Source organism: Gymnoscopelus braueri, assembly GCF_963280865.1.
Source record: "Gymnoscopelus braueri genome assembly, chromosome: 7".
NCBI classification, from domain to species: domain Eukaryota; kingdom Metazoa; phylum Chordata; class Actinopteri; order Myctophiformes; family Myctophidae; genus Gymnoscopelus; species Gymnoscopelus braueri.
This window is the reverse complement of record NC_137608.1, coordinates 55,310,263-55,330,038: the sequence shown is the minus strand read 5'-3', so window position 1 is coordinate 55,330,038 and position 19,776 is coordinate 55,310,263. Positions and strand designations below refer to the sequence as shown.

Below are 19,776 nucleotides of genomic sequence, written 5' to 3'. Positions count from 1 at the left end.
TGTAGATCTGCTATTTTTTTTAAATCTTGACAATGTGTGCAAATCTTTGAATATATATTTTATAACGTGAACATTTGTAACTCTGGGGGTCCCTGAAACAAAACATTTGACAAATGTTCGTTTAAAAAAAATATATATATAAAGAGTAACACATATTTTCATGATTTTTCAAAGAATAGCAGATCTACAAGCTCATAGCGCGGCACCGAGTGCCGAATTTCACCAAATGAAACATATAGATCTATTTCAGAGTGTTTTCACCTACATATAATGACCTTCCTAAAATAGAGACACCAGGATTAATGTTTTTAAATGAACTTTAAAAAGAACCATGCAGGCTAAAACACACCTCTATACACTTCATTTACCCTCCTGGTTTTATAGTTTAATTATTATCTTAACTAGTTTGTTTTGTATGTTTTTAATCACTTTAGTAATTTAGTATCTTACAGGATTATGTGTGTTGTTTGTTTCTACTCATTTGTACTATTTTCATTAAATGATATTGCTTGGTTTATTGTTGTTCATGTAAAGCACTGTGTAACAGTGAATTATTTAATTAGTTTAAATTACATTATATAAATGCATTCTACATCGTATAAAACTGTAGACTAATGTAGAATCTACAGTATTCTATGAAACATTTGTTCTCTGGTGCCATCTGGTGGCCAAACACTGACATTTACAGTTACAATTTACAATGTAGGCATTTATCAGACACTCTTAATCCAGAGTGATTTACAGTAAGCAAGGAAAACACAAGATAATACATCAAATGCATAGAAATAGTCATAAGTAAACCAAGAACCTATCATCAGTCTAAACAGTATAATATCAAACAATGTATAATCTGTACATTGAATCTATCCAAACTATAGGATGCCAGGTCAACAATGACCTGACATCTGTCTACATAACAGGATATCTAAATTACATTTTAACCTTTGAGTAAACCTGCAAGGTCATCAAGACTAGGTCTAGTGCTACAGGCTGAGGTGGAGTCTGAAGAGGTGAGTCTCCAGATTACAGCGGAAGATTGGGATTGAGTCTGAAGTTCTGACTGCAATGGGAGTTTATTCCACAGTTTAGGAGCCAGAAGGGAGAAGAGTCTGGGACGAGTGGAGCGTTGTCCAGGGTGTTTTAGAGAAGAGAGAAGAGTCTAGGACGTGTGGAGCGTTGTCCAGGGTGTTTTAGAGAAGAGAGAAGAGTCTAGGACGTGTGGAGCGTTGTCCAGGGTGTTTTAGAGAAGAGAGAAGAGTCTAGGACGTGTGGAGCGTTGTCCAGGGTGTTTTAGAGAAGAGAGAAGAGTCTAGGACGTGTGGAGCGTTGTCCAGGGTGTTTTAGAGAAGAGAGAATAGTCTAGGACGTGTGGAGCGTTGTCCAGGGTGTTTTAGAGAAGAGAGAAGAGTCTAGGACGTGTGGAGCGTTGTCCAGGGTGTTTTAGAGAAGAGAGAAGAGTCTAGGACGTGTGGAGCGTTGTCCAGGGTGTTTTAGAGAAGGGAGAAGAGTCTAGGACGAGTGGAGCGTTGTCCAGGGTGTTTTAGAGGAGAGAGAAGAGTCTAGGACGTGTGGAGCGTTGTCCAGGGTGTTTTAGAGAAGAGAGAAGAGTCTAGGACGTGTGGAGCGTTGTCCAGGGTGTTTTAGAGAAGGGAGAAGAGTCTAGGACGTGTGGAGCGTTGTCCAGGGTGTTTTAGAGAAGAGAGAATAGTCTAGTACGTGTGGAGCGTTGTCCAGGGTGTTTTAGAGAAGAGAGAAGAGTCTAGGACGTGTGGAGCGTTGTCCAGGGTGTTTTAGAGAAGGGAGAAGAGTCTAGGACGTGTGGAGCGTTGTCCAGGGTGTTTTAGAGAAGGGAGAAGAGTCTAGGACGTGTGGAGCGTTGTCCAGGGTGTTTTAGAGAAGGGAGAAGAGTCTAGGACGTGTGGAACGTTGTCCAGGGTGTTTTAGAGAAGAGAGAAGAGTCTAGGACGTGTGGAGCGTTGTCCAGGGTGTTTTAGAGAAGAGAGAAGAGTCTAGGACATGTGGAGCGTTGTCCAGGGTGTTTTAGAGAAGAGAGAAGAGTCTAGGACGTGTGGAGCGTTGTCCAGGGTGTTTTAGAGAAGAGAGAAGAGTCTAGGACGTGTGGAGCGTTGTCCAGGGTGTTTTAGAGAAGAGAGAAGAGTCTAGGACGTGTGGAGCGTTGTCCAGGGTGTTTTAGAGAAGAGAGAAGAGTCTAGGATGTGTGGAGCATTGTCCAGGGTGTTTGCGAACGCGGAAGGAGGCGCGGAAGGAGGCGCGGCGAAGCCGCGACTCCGACCAAGTGGAGCTTACTATGTAACCCTGCTCAGGTTGTGTGTCTGTCTGTCTGTGTGTCTGTGTTCATGCTCTCATTGGCTCGCGCCCCCATGTGACTCACATGTGACTCACATGCGTGCACTGCCTGTAAGCAGCCACCCGAGTGCGCCAGAGTGCAGGAATTTAGACAATGCTCTGATTACAATGCACAACAGCCTGCAAAACACACACACACACACACACACACACACACACAATGTCAATGTTCTCTCCCCATCACGGTGAAATAACACGGATTACAAGTCCGTAAATACACAATATTTTCGAGCTGCGTTCGCTTCCAGCGTTCGCGCGTCTTACTTGTTTAGAGAAGGGAGAAGAGTCTAGGACGTGTGGAGCGTTGTCCAGGGTGTTTTAGAGAAGAGAGAAGAGTCTAGGACGTGTGGAGCGTTGTCCAGGGTGTTTTAGAGAAGAGAGAAGAGTCTAGGACGTGTGGAGCGTTGTCCAGGGTGTTTTATAGAAGAGAGAAGAGTCTAGGACGTGTGGAGCGTTGTCCAGGGTGTTTTAGAGAAGAGAGAAGAGTCTAGGACGTGTGGAGCGTTGTCCAGGGTGTTTTAGAGAAGGTTCTGACAGCTTCCCTGTGTTAGCTGATCTGAGTGAGCGGGAGGGGTTGTAGGGTTGGATCAGGTTTGAAGATATGGGGGTGTCATACATTTGGTTGCTTTGTAGGCCAACATCAGTGTTTTGTACTCTGTGAGGGCAGCAACTGGGAGCCAATGGAGAGAGAGGAGAACGGGGAGAGCCGGGAAACGTGAACATTTTGATTGGTTGAAGACCAAGTGTTTTGCGTCTTTCTGGATCATTTGGATCTCATTTGTATGAACAATACAAATTATTATTATAATACAATTATTAATGATAATGACATTCCTATGACATGTAATAATAATAATAACTAATAATAATAATAATAATAATAATAGTAATAATCATCTTATTTATCCAGTGGAGCCCAAAGTGAGACTGAAGTCAATGACTCCCCCTCGTCGTGGTGAACACACTCACATGCTGAGGTGCAGCAGCTACGACTTCTATCCTGAAGTGATCCTGGTGACCTGGTGGATAGGTCAAGAACCTTTGACCTCTGGTCTCTCCTATGCCGATCTGTCTGATGGAGACTGGTACTACCAGTACCACTCCTACCTGGAGTACACACCCAGGTACACACCTAACAGACACCTATACATAGAAATACACACCTCTACTGGTACTACCAGTACCACTCCTACCTGGAGTACACACCCAGGTACACACCTAACAGAAACCTATACATAGAAATACACACCTAATAGACAACTATACATATATTCTTTACAAATAAAACAAGTGTTACTCACTTGCAGAAAATGGCCCATTAATTGGCAGGCTAATGTTAAGTCACACACACACTAATCTCTCAAGAACAGATTCTGCTCTGCGTTGGAATCTGTCGTGAAGGTTCGTCATAACATGTACACACTGGCCTACAAGTGGGCGTGCCTTCAGATCAGGAAGCAGGCCGCGCTTTACCCAATCAAATGTAGGGGGCGGGATTCACGTGTCCGTCGATTCCTCCCCCCTCGAAACGAACCGAAACTAATTTAACAATAGCGTCCGCGGAGCAGAAAAAAACACGGAAAGATATTCACATTTTAACTTGCTCTTTCATCATAGAAACAAGTGGGCTTATAACCAAAACGATCCATGTTCTCTGGGAGAAGTGGTGTTAGTGTTCCGTGTAGAAATATTGTTAGTGGGAATGAAAACATAGTCGCACCACCGGAAGTGATGCGCTGAAGGCAGACCAAAACCCCGGTTTCCTTGTGCACCGGTGTTACGTCGTCATTGTCCCAGAGCCAACTGAGATAGTGTCAAACAGCAGAGAGGTCGCTGTTTTTCATTTTCAGTTGGCTCTGGGTTCCCAGATTGCGCATACACACACACACACACACACACACACACACACACACACATACATACACACACACACACAAACACAAACACACATACACATACACATACACATACACACACACACACACACACACACACACATACACATACACATACACATACACACACACACACACACACACACACACACACACACACACACAACAATTCCTCCGAGTCCAGACCATGTTTATCACCAGTCCACTCCAGACACAACCACGCAGCAAGCTCGTCATCGTGCACGCATGACGAACGCACACAGAGACCCGCGCGCGAGTGTGTTATACATGAATACACACACAGGAATACGCTATTACGTGCGTATCTCGTTACTAAGTTTCTTCTGCCTCTTGCCTTCCTATTTTTCCTGCAATGGGGAGGGAATAGTGGAATACACAATAAACACTAGAGCGGAGGAGAGCCCAGCGGGGCATTCACACTTCTACACAATAATAGTCCATTTTTTTTCTCCACGTTTTTTTCTCCGTAGAATAAAATATTAACAAAGATCAACAGATCAATGTGTTGAATCGCGGTGTGTTTCAGTGTGTAGATCGGCTACTTTCACAATCTGTCCTAATGTTAGTGCTAATTAACAGCTGCTCACTCACTGCCAGACCGGGCGGGGAGGAGGGGCCGCTTCAGCTCTGAGCAGATCCACATGGACACACATTCTACTTCATGATTATTTTAAATATCAGTATAAACTTATCTTATTTTCTATAACGGTCTAATGCTATGGTCCCTAATTGTAGTGTGTGTGTGTGTGTGTGTGTGTGTGTGTGTGTGTGTGTGTGTGTGTGTGTGTGTGTGTGTGTGTGTGTGTGTGTGTGTGTGTGTGTGTGTGTGTGTGTGTGTGTGTGTGTGTGTGTTACAGATCAGGAGAGAAGATCACATGCATGGTGGAACATCCCAGCCTGACCGCACCTATCAAGATGGACTGGGGTCAGTTACTGTAATCTACTGTAATCTACTGTACTCTACTGTAATCTACTGTAATGTGTGTTACACTACACTCTGTTTTAAGGGTTAAAGGATTATTTATTAGTTTACTAATGGCTGCAGATAATCATCTATTATAAAGGTCTGAATATAATATAATATAATATAATATAATATATAATATAATATAATATAATATAATATAATATAATATAATATAATATAATATAATATTTGTATTGTCAGATGACTCCATGCCAGAGTCAGTGAAGAACAAGGTGGCCATGGGAGCATCAGGTCTGGTTCTGGGTCTGGTCTTGTTCCTGTCTGGATTCATCTACTTCCAGTGGAAGAAACGAGGTGATTAACATGTTTAATTAACATGTTTATTACATGTTTAATTAACATGTTTAATTAACATGTTGCATTAACATGTTTCATTAACATGTTTCATTAACATGTTTCATTAATTATTATACTACCAGTGAAAGAAATTAGGTCAGATCAACAGAGGATCACATGACATGTGGAACCCTCACAGAAATGCAAACAAACAAACAAACAAACAAACAAACAAACAAACATGTAAAGCCACAACCTAAACTGGTTTATATTGGTTTAGAACCTTAACCGGTTTAGACCAGTTTAGACGACCTAGGTAGAGGTCAAAGTGTGTTCTATGTTGTCACATTTAGCTTTAATACATCAGTATTACATTTAGTCCTAAATAAGAGTCAAATGTTCACATTAGTTCTGATGCAACATGTGACCCTGATGACTGAACCCTAATGTTGTTGTGTTATTGTGTTATTGTGTGTACATGTATGTATTTTATGGAGAAATACACACAATACAGTACATAGGATTTATTTGTGTGTCTCTTTTAACTGTCTCTCTTCTTCTTCTATCAGGTCGTATTCTGGTGCCGACAACCAATGACGATCTTTAGACTCCTCACACACCCAGGTTCACTTCCTCTTTCTTTTTACTAAACATATTTTTTTTGTTTTATGTATAAAAGTGTATAAAACTATAAAACATACACAAAACAACATGATTGTGTAAGAAGTGAAACAACTAGCCTGGTAAACCATCCCGGTCGCGTGAATTCACATTATCATGTGTCTTCTGCTTCATTTATTTTATTAATGAATCTAATAATCAAATGTAATAATCAAATGATTTGTTATATCAGACAACACTGATGACAATGTGGTCAGATGGGGGGGGGGGTAGGACGTTCGGGTGATTCAGTCAGGAAATGAAGTGCCTGTGATTCAGTTCAGTGAAGAGACGACACAATGCAGCCAAACTCTGAACCAATCATTTGAAATAAACATTTCAGTGAACTGTACCAATGATTCAGTTCATTTAACACAACATTTCAGTGAACTGAACCCAATGATTCAGTTCATTGAAAACACTGATCATTCCATCACTAGCCGGATCAGAGACAGAACCTTGTGGTCCAAAGGAGAGTGTTCTACCAACTGAGCTGCCCTTCCTACTAAGATACACTATTGACAAAGTATTGGTCAAATGTTGTTTGAATGGACTGAGTTGTTTCTACTTTGATGGTTACTGTAGTTGCAGGGAGGCTACTGGGAGGTTAGGTTTTTAACTAGTTTACTAATAACTTGTTCATGATCTATTAACTATTTATAGGATAGTTTTAAATCATTAAATCATTAACCACTAACAAACATTTAACAAGTCATGAATAACACATTAACTAATAATTTGGGAATGATTAATTCACTATTATAAGGTAGGGTTATTCTAAAGTGTTAACATGTTCACACAGTTGATACATTCTGATTCTTATTGGTTTATTGTCTTTTCACAGAACACCTGGGTGTGTTTTTCAGAGAAACAGAGAGTCGTCGCTGCCCCCTGGTGGAGAGAGGAGGCGATACATGTGTGTCCATTCAGCTTTTAAATACTTTTAAATACAGCAGCACAATGATGACATCATCAACCTTTTAAATAATCATAACAGCAGCATAATGATGACATCATCAACCTTTTTCACAGATGTCTCTTTTAAACAATTACAAATGGTAATTGGCTAGCCAAGGCTAACAATAATTAGTGTGGAGTTTCCCAGTGTTTCGCCCAGGTCGACGTGGTTTTGAGGTGAGGTTAAGATTAGGGTTAAGTTTATAGACATTTTTTTTGTGAGGTTAAAGGTCAGGGTTTAGGCGCCACCTGGGCGACACACCAAAGGAAGAGGGAGTCCCAATTAGTGTGGGCGGTTCATCACATGACTTTGTATAGTTTCTGTCGTCAGAAAAAAACAAACATAATATTTCAGTTCTAAACTATATTGAAACATTAAATAAATGATCACACACACAATCAGAGTTCTTCATAACATTAATATTAATATCCATCTGAATGGAAGTCATTCAGCCATGTTTGTGAAAAAGGTTTTATTATTTTATAATTGACCATAAGTCATTTATTATGTAATCATTTATTATGTGTGATAATTAATGTGTTATGATCACAGTTTTCCTGTGATGGGTGGACCTGGACCCTCTAGGGTGGTCTGAGGTGATGGGTGGACCTAGACCCTCTATGGGGGTCTGGGGTGATGGGTGGACCTAGACTCTCTAGGGGTCTGGGGTGATGGGTCCACCCAAATTAGACAATGGTGGGCCGCCATAGTCTAAGAAATTAATGGGAAACACTGATGACATGCAATAATATATGTTAAGTAATGATTTATATGTAATCATTACTTATTTGTTTTAGCTCTTGCTCATTTAATTTTTCTATTTGTCTCATCTGTTTAATAAAGTAGGTATAGCTGATATATTGCACTTTTAACTCAGCTCTAGGTATACTCTTAGTTGCTTGTTTTAGAAGAGAATGCACTTCAGACCTCTGGTGATTAGTAGTTTTCTTGCCTACCTATGTTGACGCACTTATTGTAAGTCGCTTTACAATGACACGAAAAGTGTCTGCTAAATGACTGTAATGTAATCATTTACAATATGTAATCATGAGCAGGGGAGCAGATCTTAATTTAAGGGGGAACCACAAAAAATGACTTTCTGGAGGGAACATCAATAATATCATCAACATAGAGTTAACACTTGGATTTTAAACAAACTAATAATGTTCAAAATGATTACAGTTTGTCTGACATTTAGCATTAAATAAACACCAAATCCATTTTCAATATATGAAACAAACTAATGTCAACAATAACAAAGGTTGTTCAAACTTTACTAAAGTAAAGAACACAATATGTGTCTAATTCAGACAGTTTAGATATTCCTTGGTCAGTATTATTTATCTTTCCGTTTTTCAGCTCCACTGTTGTGTTTCTATCCGTTCATATTGGCTGAACTTCACTCATTAAACTAGTTAACAGCTCTGTGGACAAGTGATGATGATGAAGATGATGAAGCTTGTGGATTCATTTATTTGGTATTTGTTGATGATCAGGACACACGGTGGCAAAAACAAAACCTTGAAATATGTATTTTAAATGATATAATTTATTTCTAAATACTTTATTGTGTCAGACATGTCCCCTCTTTCTCCCTGGGATCTGCACCCCTGACCATGAATGGTTTGAAGTTTAGCCGTTAGATTGTGGGTTTCATTTGCTTGGTTTGAATATCAATAAAAGAAGGAGAAACATTGTGTCACATTGAGTCACTTTGACTTCCACAAGGTCACACCAAGGTCAAACCTTAGTTTACCATGTTGATGATGAAGGGACTCAGGCTTCGTTCACACGTACTCGGGTACTTTTTAAAATAAACGTAGATTGTTTGTTTTGGTTAAGATCTGTGTCTAAACGGCCCCGTTTACAAACATATCTCTGTCCACACAGCAACGTATTAAGACGTTAAAAACACAGCTGTCATCACAAGACTGTCTATTTACAGCGTCAACAACTGCAGTCTGGTGATGACAGACACATATATCTTATTAAAGATTTATCTTTGTCATTTTGAAAAGAAGATAATGATAATGTCTTAAAATATACAGTAGCGCCCGGTCTGTGCTCTTCTTTGGATTCCTCAATAAAATGATACATTGAGCAGTGAGCTCATCCAAAAACAGGGCATCATATTCTTTGATAAATAAGTGTTTTAATCCCGTCTGTGGACGATTCTGTTGGAAATTCCCAATGGTCTGGACAGACAGGGGGACAGACAGGATTAAAACACTTCTTTATCTGAAAATATGGATTATTACATTGCACTAGAACCCTGTAGAGTGAGTTAACATTTGGGGCCAGAGGGTAAGCATCTTTTATTTCTCCATGTGTACATGTTTGGACACCCTACGGGCTAGGGGCTGAAAGTCCGGGTGGAAATGGGGGGATAGTAGCTACGACTCTCGTAGATTGAAAATGTCAGAATTATAAAATGCGTTTATGAGAGTCGTAATCTACGGCTAACTGTATAGATGGTTTACAGACAAACTACCATAGGCTAGTCTACTTCAGAACGACCAGAGACGCAGGGCATCACCGGCTGGCTCCTGTCCAATGAGCAGCTCTCCACCTGGAGCGCACACTGTCCCACAACTACTCACTATTAAATGATGATTATTGAATGATAGAAACAAGAGGAGGCTCACACACTGACACAAATATTCTATTGTCTCTGGACTTCATTGCTGGCATCTCACACCTGGCTGTAACTTTTGGTAAAGCCTTTTCTGTCAAGAGCACAAACCTTCCTACCTTATTGATGTTTTATTATAGAATGCTGATAGAATGAACACATCAGCTGTCGGGGTGCTGGGTTTAAAGAGGATCATGAAATAAACCACCTGGCTCTCATTGAATTCAAGTCATTTGTCAGGGTTTCCTTTGCCTCCCAGTGCGTAACGTAACGTTATCTCTCTCCTTAGAATAATGTGCGTTTTGGCAGACAGTGTAAACTGCAGTCCTACAGTGTTTGCCAGTGGGATTATTACCATATTCTGTGACGGTATAAACTTTCTTTGTGAAGAATGATACCATCACATCGTCCTGAATGGAATACGTTTTGTATATTAATTTAACCCATTATGTGCTCAGTGCGCGCTCTGTGGAGACCACCTGACTGCTGCTTATTTTGCACATAAAACACAGTGCTGTCCCCGGGCCGTGACACCATGCACGTCCATGAGAGATACTGTAGAACCTCTAGGGTGGTCTGAGGTGATGGGTGGACCTAGACTCTCTAGGGTGGTCTGAGGTGATGGGTGGACCTAGACTCTCTAGGGTGGTCTGAGGTGATGGGTGGACCTAGACTCTCTATGGTGGTCTGAGGGGATGGGTGGACCTAGACTCTCTAGGGTTGTCTGAGGTGATGGGTGGACCTAAATTAGAAAATGTCGGGCCGCCACAGTGGAAACACTGATGACATGCAATCCTGTATATTAAGTAGGGGAGGGCCGCTTCAATTGTAACATTTTTCACCTTTCGGTCTTTTACTCGGCGATCGTTTTACCTACATATGTAATATTTTCAAGCAAAGAACCTACACATGTCTGCTATCATAAACCACTTAAAGTTTTTCAATTGATAAAATAGGTTGTGAGTTATTAAACCGAAAGTGGACGCTGTTCCGACGTTACATTTTAAGCGCTTATCAGACTAATTGTAACAGCCATAGTTACAAAAGTAACACTGCTAAAAAACGGCATTAAACAAATCGTTTTCAGCTTAAATCAATTATATTCATTTCAAGCAACTGTTTTACATTGTTTTCATACCAAGGATGTGATAAGATAATGTATCAAACGTAAGGAATTTATTAAATCTTACCGGGATAGCAGTTTGAGTAAATTCCATGGGAAAATCCATTGATTACACCTAAACAGATGGGTGTTACAATCGGGTCGCTCTGTGCTCCACTGCTTTGGCTTTGTTTACAGAACAGAACTAACGTGCATAGAGTAATAAAACGATGTAAACTGATGAAGAACAGATACATGCAGACAACCATATGGATTTTAGCTCGACAACATTAAAGGAAATATTTGTAGACCAAAGATACTCAAGGTGATTTTTTTTACTAATTTTAAGATAAATCAGTTTTTCTGCTATAACTTTCTCTAGTCTGGATGAAAATACTTCCTACTTCCTGGGCACGTTCATTATAGCACTGGTCACATACTGATGTGATGACGTTATGAGAAAATTGACCAATCAAGAGAAAACAGATCTCATTACAACTTAGGAGGGAACCACAAACAAGGAATCTTCTCATCAATAACATCCCCAACATAGAGTTAACACTAGGATTTTAAACTAACTAATAATGTTCACAATGATTACAGTTTGTCTGACATTTGGTATAAAAAACAAAACACCAAATCCATGTTCAATGCATGAAACAAACTATAATGTTATGATGTAAAGAATCCATTAGAGGTTGACATCACATGATTTAACTACAAACACATGAACATGAACACATGTTTAACTGCAGGTTTTACAAACATTCATTCTTTCACATTAATTCACATCATTTGAGATTTGATTTGATTAGATTTTGGTAAAAGATATACGAGCAAAATCACAAAACAACTTAAACCCAGGATAACACATTAAAGTGTAATGAAACACTTGTGTACAATGTGGTCCTGCAGCATAACTAAACATAAATAGTCCAATAAATGTATTTGAATTCAAATGATTTGAGAAATCTAAACTAAACAGTCAGATGACCTCTGCACAGCAGGGGGTCTGACAGGACACACTGAGTTAATGATATTTACAACATTTAGGTTTGTCTCTTTATCTGATTTAATGTTGATGAGTTGAAACAGTCAACACAGCACTACACACACACACACACACACACACACACACACACACACACACACACAGACACACACACACACACACACACACACACACACACACACACACACACACACACACACACACACACACACACACACACACACACACGCACACACACAATGTGTCTAATTCAGACAGTTTAGATATTCCTTGGTCAGTATTATTTATCTTTCCGTTTTTCAGCTCCACTGTTGTGTTTCTATCCGTTCATATTGGCTGAACTTCACTCATTAAACTAGTTAACAGCTCTGTGGACAAGTGATGAAGATGAAGCTTGTGGATTCATTTATGTGTCAGTTGTTGTAAGACCTCCACGTTGTACATCGCGATAGCCAAATTCCAATATTCAAGTGTCCATCATCAAGTCCTCCACTCCCGTCTTAGCCCTGCCTCCGAGCGAGGAGGTGAGGAGGCGAGGAGCGTCATTTTGAAGTGACAGCAATTATGACGTGTCACACAGTTGGATTGCTGGACTATTCCGGAGCTCGGAGGGTTGTCATGTGGAGGAGGAGAAATTATACGCCACGCATTTCAACGAAGACAGTTCCGCAAACGATACATGAAAGATATACTTGTATCTTGCCATATTTCACTCCTAAGTGGCTTAGGGAGCCTGAGCTCTCAGCAACTCCAAAAGCAAATTAGCATTTGGGATACAAAAAATGTCTAAGTCACGCTGGAGGACGAGTGAGGAGGAGGCAGAAATTAAGCTTATGCGTTAGGCTGAGAGGAGTGTCCCTATGTCGCCTGGCTCACTGGATAGTCCCACTGGTCCCAAGTTGTCCAAGTCCATGCTGGCTCCTATGCCCGAGATGGGCACTCGTGAGTGGCCATAGTTAGTGAGGAGGGACCCCCCATAGTGGTGGTTGTAAGACCTCCACGTGGTGCATGACTGTGTGTCAGGCAGACAGGGGTGTCCCTATGTCGGACTGGCTCACAGGAGAGTCGGTGTCTGGTTGGTGGCTGACCATTAATATTCCCAGGGGCCCCCCGTGACTTATTATTATGGCTCAGAGCGCCCTTTCCCCTCTCCAGAACAAAACATTTAGTCTGACCATTAGGTGTATACAGAAAGCAATGCTTGTTTGTTGGATAGCAGCAGGGACACAGCGTGGAGGTCGGTTAGATTGGGATTCTATGGGAGACTGGAGCCCAGGGCGTCATGGGCTGTCTCCTATGCCTTCTTGATGTTAAAATTATCCAGAAAAAAAGATCAAAGTTATTGCTAGCAGTACCAATCACAAAATAAAATACATGAATTTTGCACTAAAACCCCACACAACTACTACAATCTCAGGAATAAGAGCAAATCTGAACCCTATCCACACCACACTCCTCCACCACCCCTGCCTAGACACCCAGGACAGCAGACACTATATACATGTTGTGATAGCTCTGTGCTGACTTGCACATCATCTCCAGGCCCATAAGGGGCCATTTCTCTCCACTGTAATATTTGAGAATTTGGCCAATTTGCTATTTAAAAGGTCTTAACTCTTTCAGTGCCAATGAAATAAATAAAAAATTGCGAACTTTGCCAACTTTTTTCTTTTTTTTTTTCAAAGAAAAAAAAAAGTGCTTTGGAAGCGAGATACAGCCTTTTTCAGTTATAGGTTAAACAAAGAGTGGATGGAGCTGCAAATCTTCAGATAATGATATCTTGGGTTCTGAACATTTTTTTCAAAAAAAATTAAAAATTAAAAACTCTGGATTTCTCGTTCTGGCACTGAGGGTATAACCCTAAAACTCGGGATAACTCGGGGCCTGGCACTGAGACATTAAGTTGTCACTTTAGAAATGTGCAGATACCCTGTATACACTTATACTGTATGTTGGTTTGTTTACGGTTGAGTCCTGACCCCCAGTTTGGGAACCATTGCCCCAGGGGACTAGGATTATTATTTTATTTTTTGGCAGACACCTTTACAAACAAAATAGTGAAGAAACTTCTCGGTAAGGAATTTCTTCCAAGATGTGTGTAACATTCCCAGTCACTTACAGCCATGCTTTTACAAATGTCAAAGTACCACCCAATAATAATGAAATTATTCCTTATTGGTATCAAAAGAAATCTCCTGAAAGCTTCAACAGAATGTGAATTACATGTATACTGTAGGTGATGAATTCACCAATCCTGGGCATTATGGCACGTAGAAAAGGGAGAAATGTCCAATTACATTGTTAAATATGCTTATAACCAATTGCATACTTGTAATCACTTGACTATAATTTATATTATCCTAATTAGATCCAAGATCACCAACACATGGGGTTAGGCACCAACATTATTTGTCTAGGATGAATAATGAAGGAGTAATGGTATTTTAAGGATCTGGCGGTGGTCATTTTGAAAATCTGACCTTTCTAGTGGTCACCTGATACACCTGATACTACAATAAACCATAACCATTGAGAAACCTTTTGTTGCAATTTTTTGGGGGTCAAATCATAACTGCAGCCGCCTAAAGGGCCAAACATGAAATGTAAGACCAGAGACAAACAGCACAATTTACAAAGAACAAAACGCCTTCAGGGAGGAAACAAGCAGCACAGCCTGAGAGACTTATAGATCTGTAAAGTGTGTCTATAAGCAGCACAGCCTGAGAGACTTATAGATCTGTAAAGTGTGTCTATAAGCAGCACAGCCTGAGAGACTTATAGATCTGTAAAGTGTGTCTATAAGCAGCACAGCCTGAGAGACTTATAGATCTGTAAAGTGTGTCTATAAGCAGCACAGCCTGAGAGACTTATAGATCTGTAAAGTGTGTCTATAAGCAGCACAGCCTGAGAGACTTATAGATCTGTAAAGTGTGTTTATAAGCAGCACAGCCTGAGAGACTTATAGATCTGTAAAGTGTGTTTATAAGCAGCACAGCCTGAGAGACTTATAGATCTGTAAAGTGTGTCTATAAGCAGCACAGCCTGAGAGACTTATAGATCTGTAAAGTGTGTCTATAAGCAGCACAGCCTGAGAGACTTATAGATCTGTAAAGTGTGTCTATAAGCAGCACAGCCTGAGAGACTTATAGATCTGTAAAGTGTGTCTATAAGAAACATGAAAGCTTTTCATTCCTCATTGAGGCCTCAGGGCTCCAAGGTGTTGAGAGTATGAATCCAGTATGCCTCTCTGCATAGTGTGTGTGTGTGTGTGTGTGTGTGTGTGTGTGTGTGTGTGTGTGTGTGTGTGTGTGTGTGTGTGTGTGTGTGTGTGTGTGTGTGTGTGTGTGTGTGTGTGTGTGTGTGTGTGTGTGTGTGTGTGTGTGTGTGTGTGTGTGCACATTGTGTGACCACCCCACCTCCCCTGGGAGAACGGTGGGACACATCTTTTGCTATTACTCCTTCAGATTCTGTCCAACAATCAGGCAAATCAGTACATTGTATCTCTATAGTCATGTGATCAAGACTGATGTGTCCCATATTTCATATTCCATCCTAATTGGCTAACATTGGCTTCCAAAGTTTGCAGGATAGGATAGGTCCGTTTTGAACAAAATGCCTCAAATCATGAATGCAGTGTCCGACTGCCGTGCAAGGCGTGAGAAGAAATGACACCCTTTTCACTTTGGCCTTTTATAGCGCCACCAGCAGGCCACAATAACCTACCTGACCTGGCGGAGACCTGTGCTCCGAGGAGCACTTTCTCTAGTTTCTAATGGTTTGGTATGGGTGATGGGAAGTGACAAACGGGTGCCAGTGAGGGTGCTACCAGACTGTGGATCATTATATTCTTTAGTACCAGAGTCTGTGTTACCTTTTACACCTGAAAGTGATACAGGGAGAGCATTTAGTTTCAGGGAATGAGGATGTTTGTGTTTCCTGTTCCAGTGCATGAAATGTCTCTCCTTTCAGAGTTGCTTCATGGAGAAGTTCACATGGGGGCAGTGGTGGAAAAAGTACTCAAATGTTTAACTTAAGTAAAAGTATCAATACTGATTGATTGAAAATGTTATTAGGCAAAAAAAAAAGAATGTAAAACATCACAATTACATTAATAATACTTTTGTCTAAAAGGTCCGTCCGTCCGTACTGCAATGTAGAAGTACTCTGTCTACTGTTACACGTACATGACTTGAGTAAAAGTACAAAAGTATTGGAATCAAAATGCACTTAAAAATACCTCAAAAGTGTACTTAAGTACAGTACTTAAGTAAATGTACTTTACACCACTGCATGGGGGTGCGGCCGGAGGTGTCGGTTACAGGTGTGGACATGGTTCTCTGTAACGACCTCTGTGGGGAACGAGTATGAGCAGATCAGGTACCAAATGTAATCTGGTAAAAAGCTCAATAATACTGATGACTGTTTTACTTCATAATTATGTCAAAACTCAACTCAACCAAAACTTTATTTATATCACATTTAACATGACCATGTCAACCATAGCTCTGTAAAGACACAAACAATACAATGCAATATAAACAGACAATGAAATAACGCACGCATGCACACACACACACACACACACACACACACACCCACACACACACACACACACACACACACACACACACACACACACACACCACACCACACCACACCACACCACAACACAACACAACACAACACACACACACACACACACACACACACACACACACACACACACACACACACACACCACACCACACCACAACACAACACAACACACACACACACACACACACACACACACACACACACACACACACACACACACACACACACACACACACACACACACACCTCTCATGTGACACTTTGATCACATGACCAGTGTGTTTTTAAAGACATTTGATGGTTTCAGCAGTGAGATGTAATGAGGCTTAGATTGATGTTTAATGAACATGAACAGCATTTCACCAGCGACGCTGAACACACACACACACACACACACACACACACACACACACACACACACACACACACACACACACACACACACACACACACACACACACACACACACACACACACACACGATTTTAGCCTCTGTCAGGAGGGGGGGCAAGATTTTGTCACAAGGGGGGTGGGGAGGGGGTGGACACAAAAACTATGGAACTCTGACTGGTATTATTTTACACTATGGAATTGGAAATAATAGAGCATATTCACATGGCGGCCATTTTGTCATTTTGCATTGAAGAAACGGGGTGGCATTTCATTAACTTAATAATAAAATGGCCGCCGTGTGAATATGGTCTTCAGAGACCACACCCCCTTGTCACCCTGCATAATAATACATATGTGCAGAGTAGACCAGTGGAGTGGAGAGCATTTTATTTGAGTTTTCTCTTCTGAAGTGACCAGATATTTACGGGTCCATTTGGTTCCATTTGTACACTCTCAGAGTTATGGGGGTCCTTGCAAATAAAACATTTGAGAACCAATAGTAGGACTCCTAATGTGTCATATATAGTGTCTTAGTAAATCAGAGCCATACATATTCTGAAGAAAACCCAGAGACTTGACATTCAGTAATTGGGTCTTATGATTAAAATAAGAACATTATAATGGTGTGTAAATGAAGAATTTGCCACGGACACATTTGTCTGCGTACGGACATATTGATGACCCCTGGGTTAGACATAAGGTGCATAAGGTACAGTATGTACATGAGGAGACATAAGGTGCATAAGGTACAGTATGTACATGAGGTTAGACATAAGGTGCATAAGGTACAGTATGTACATGAGGTTAGACATAAGTGCATAAGGTACAGTAAGTACATAAGGAGACATAAGGTTCATAAACAGCAGCTATATACATGATTATATGCAATAATCCAGACTGTCGTCTTTCTGGAAACAGATGATGCAACATCATATCTTTAATCTGATTGGCTGATTCTTCTAAACTATAAAACGAGTCCTCCTTCATTCTCTTTCAGACTCCAGAACTTCTCTTGAGGTAAACATGTGTTTATTCTGGTCTGTTTATTCTGATTTATTTATTCTGATCTGTTTATTCTCATCTGTTTATTCTTATCTGTAATATATTAGAGTATATTTATATTGTTATATTTATTAAAACATACAGTATAGTTATATTGTTATACATACATTATCTGTATCTTTTGATAAATGAAATATATATCTATATTGTTAATAATATAAATAAACATTATGTCTGTTGATTATATACTGAATAACGTACTGTTGTATTGATATATCAAATATACATACAGTTTATTCATACACGCACGCACGCACGCACGCAAGCACGCACGCACGCACGCACGCACGCACACACACACACACACACACACACACACACACACACACACACACACACACACACACACACACACACACACACACACACACACACACACACACACACACACACACACACACACACACACACGCATCCTTCTCATGTGACACTTTGATCACATGACCAGTGTGTTTTTAAAGACATTTGATGGTGTCAGCGGTGAGATGTAATGAGGCTTAGATTGATGTTTAATGAACATGAACAGCATTTTACCAGCGACGCTGAACACACACACACACACACACACACACACACACACACACACACACACACACACACACACACACACACACACACACACACACACACACACACACACACACACACACACACACACACACAGTGTGTTGTGTCATTTAAGCCCATATGATCAGGGCCCTTCTGGTAGTTCTAGAGTCAGGTTTACTCTACCTAACAACACTAGTAGGAGCTAAATGTGTTATTTGTATTATTAGTAGTATTGTGCACTGGGTTAGATAATTAGTTAGGGAAAGTTAGCCTAATGTCTGACCAATCTGTAAAATAAATGCTTACCACTAGCTTTCTTCACAAACATGTTCATAAAGGTGTCTACAAACACCTCTCAATTTGTTCCAACCCAACTTCCTTGGGATACTTTGTGGGATTCAATCAAAGTTGGGGTACCCGGAGGGCCTGGGGAAAAACCTGGAACAATTCAAATTGGCCAAAATGAACTTGTGGGATGTCTAATTATAGGTTTTCAGGGGTCCTGAATCCATTCCAACCCTTAGTTTTTAGTATAAAATTACTCCTGGCCATTAAAATGGCCACACCTACTTTTATCCATCACATTGTGGTGGCTGTACTAGTCATCTACCTGGGCCCTCTCAGACCCCCACCTTTCAAGCAATGCATTCTGGGATAGGTGTTAAAATGTCACAGATCACAGAAGTGAACCTTTCAGGTTCTGTTTATTCAGCTCGCTGTATCTCTGTTACACATCACTCTATAAGCCATATCTCCTAAACTGGTGGGTCAAACTGTACAACCATCATGTCAATGTGTAGCTATGATTCCCTGCTTTCATATGACATGACAACATATCAATGTGTAGTTATGATTCCTGCTTTCATATGACATGACAACATGTCAATGTGTAGTTATGATTCCTGCTTTCATATGACATGACAACATGTCAATGTGCAGCTATGATTCCTGCTTTCATATGACATGACAACATGTCAATGTGTAGTTATGATTCCCTGCTTTATATCACATGAAAAAACTAAAATGAAAACATTAACAATAACAGGCTCTGTGTCGTGGTGGGTTAGCCTGGTAAACCCTCCCTCCGGAAATCTCATTTCCATTTGATTTCAGGAGTGAGTCTGGCCTGATCGCCCATTCTGCAATATTGGCTGTGGGCTGGAGTTGGGCGGGAGTAATACCGTTGACTGACAACCCCTTCAGCCAATGATCGTTTTCCCCCTTCAGCCAATCAGCAGTTCATTTTTACCACCTCCAGGCTATGT

At 40.6% G+C, this 19,776-nt stretch overlaps 2 protein-coding genes across 2 annotated transcripts in view; one reads left to right on the top strand and one right to left on the bottom strand.

Annotated features, from left to right (window-relative positions):
• Positions 1–8,862, top strand: part of LOC308089521 (H-2 class II histocompatibility antigen, E-S beta chain-like) — a 62,787-nt gene extending 53,925 nt beyond the window's left edge. The window contains exons 5-9 of the mRNA XM_080434298.1: positions 3,278–3,491; positions 5,141–5,208; positions 5,452–5,565; positions 6,117–6,171; positions 7,052–8,862. Coding sequence (XP_080290424.1) covers positions 3,278–3,491; positions 5,141–5,208; positions 5,452–5,565; positions 6,117–6,154 — 434 coding nt within the window. The 3' untranslated portion in view covers positions 6,155–6,171; positions 7,052–8,862. The remainder of the gene's footprint in view (positions 1–3,277; positions 3,492–5,140; positions 5,209–5,451; positions 5,566–6,116; positions 6,172–7,051) is intronic.
• The window catches only part of LOC308089538 (uncharacterized protein), a 126,361-nt gene that overhangs the window by 68,307 nt on the left and 38,278 nt on the right, over positions 1–19,776 (bottom strand). The window lies entirely within an intron of this gene.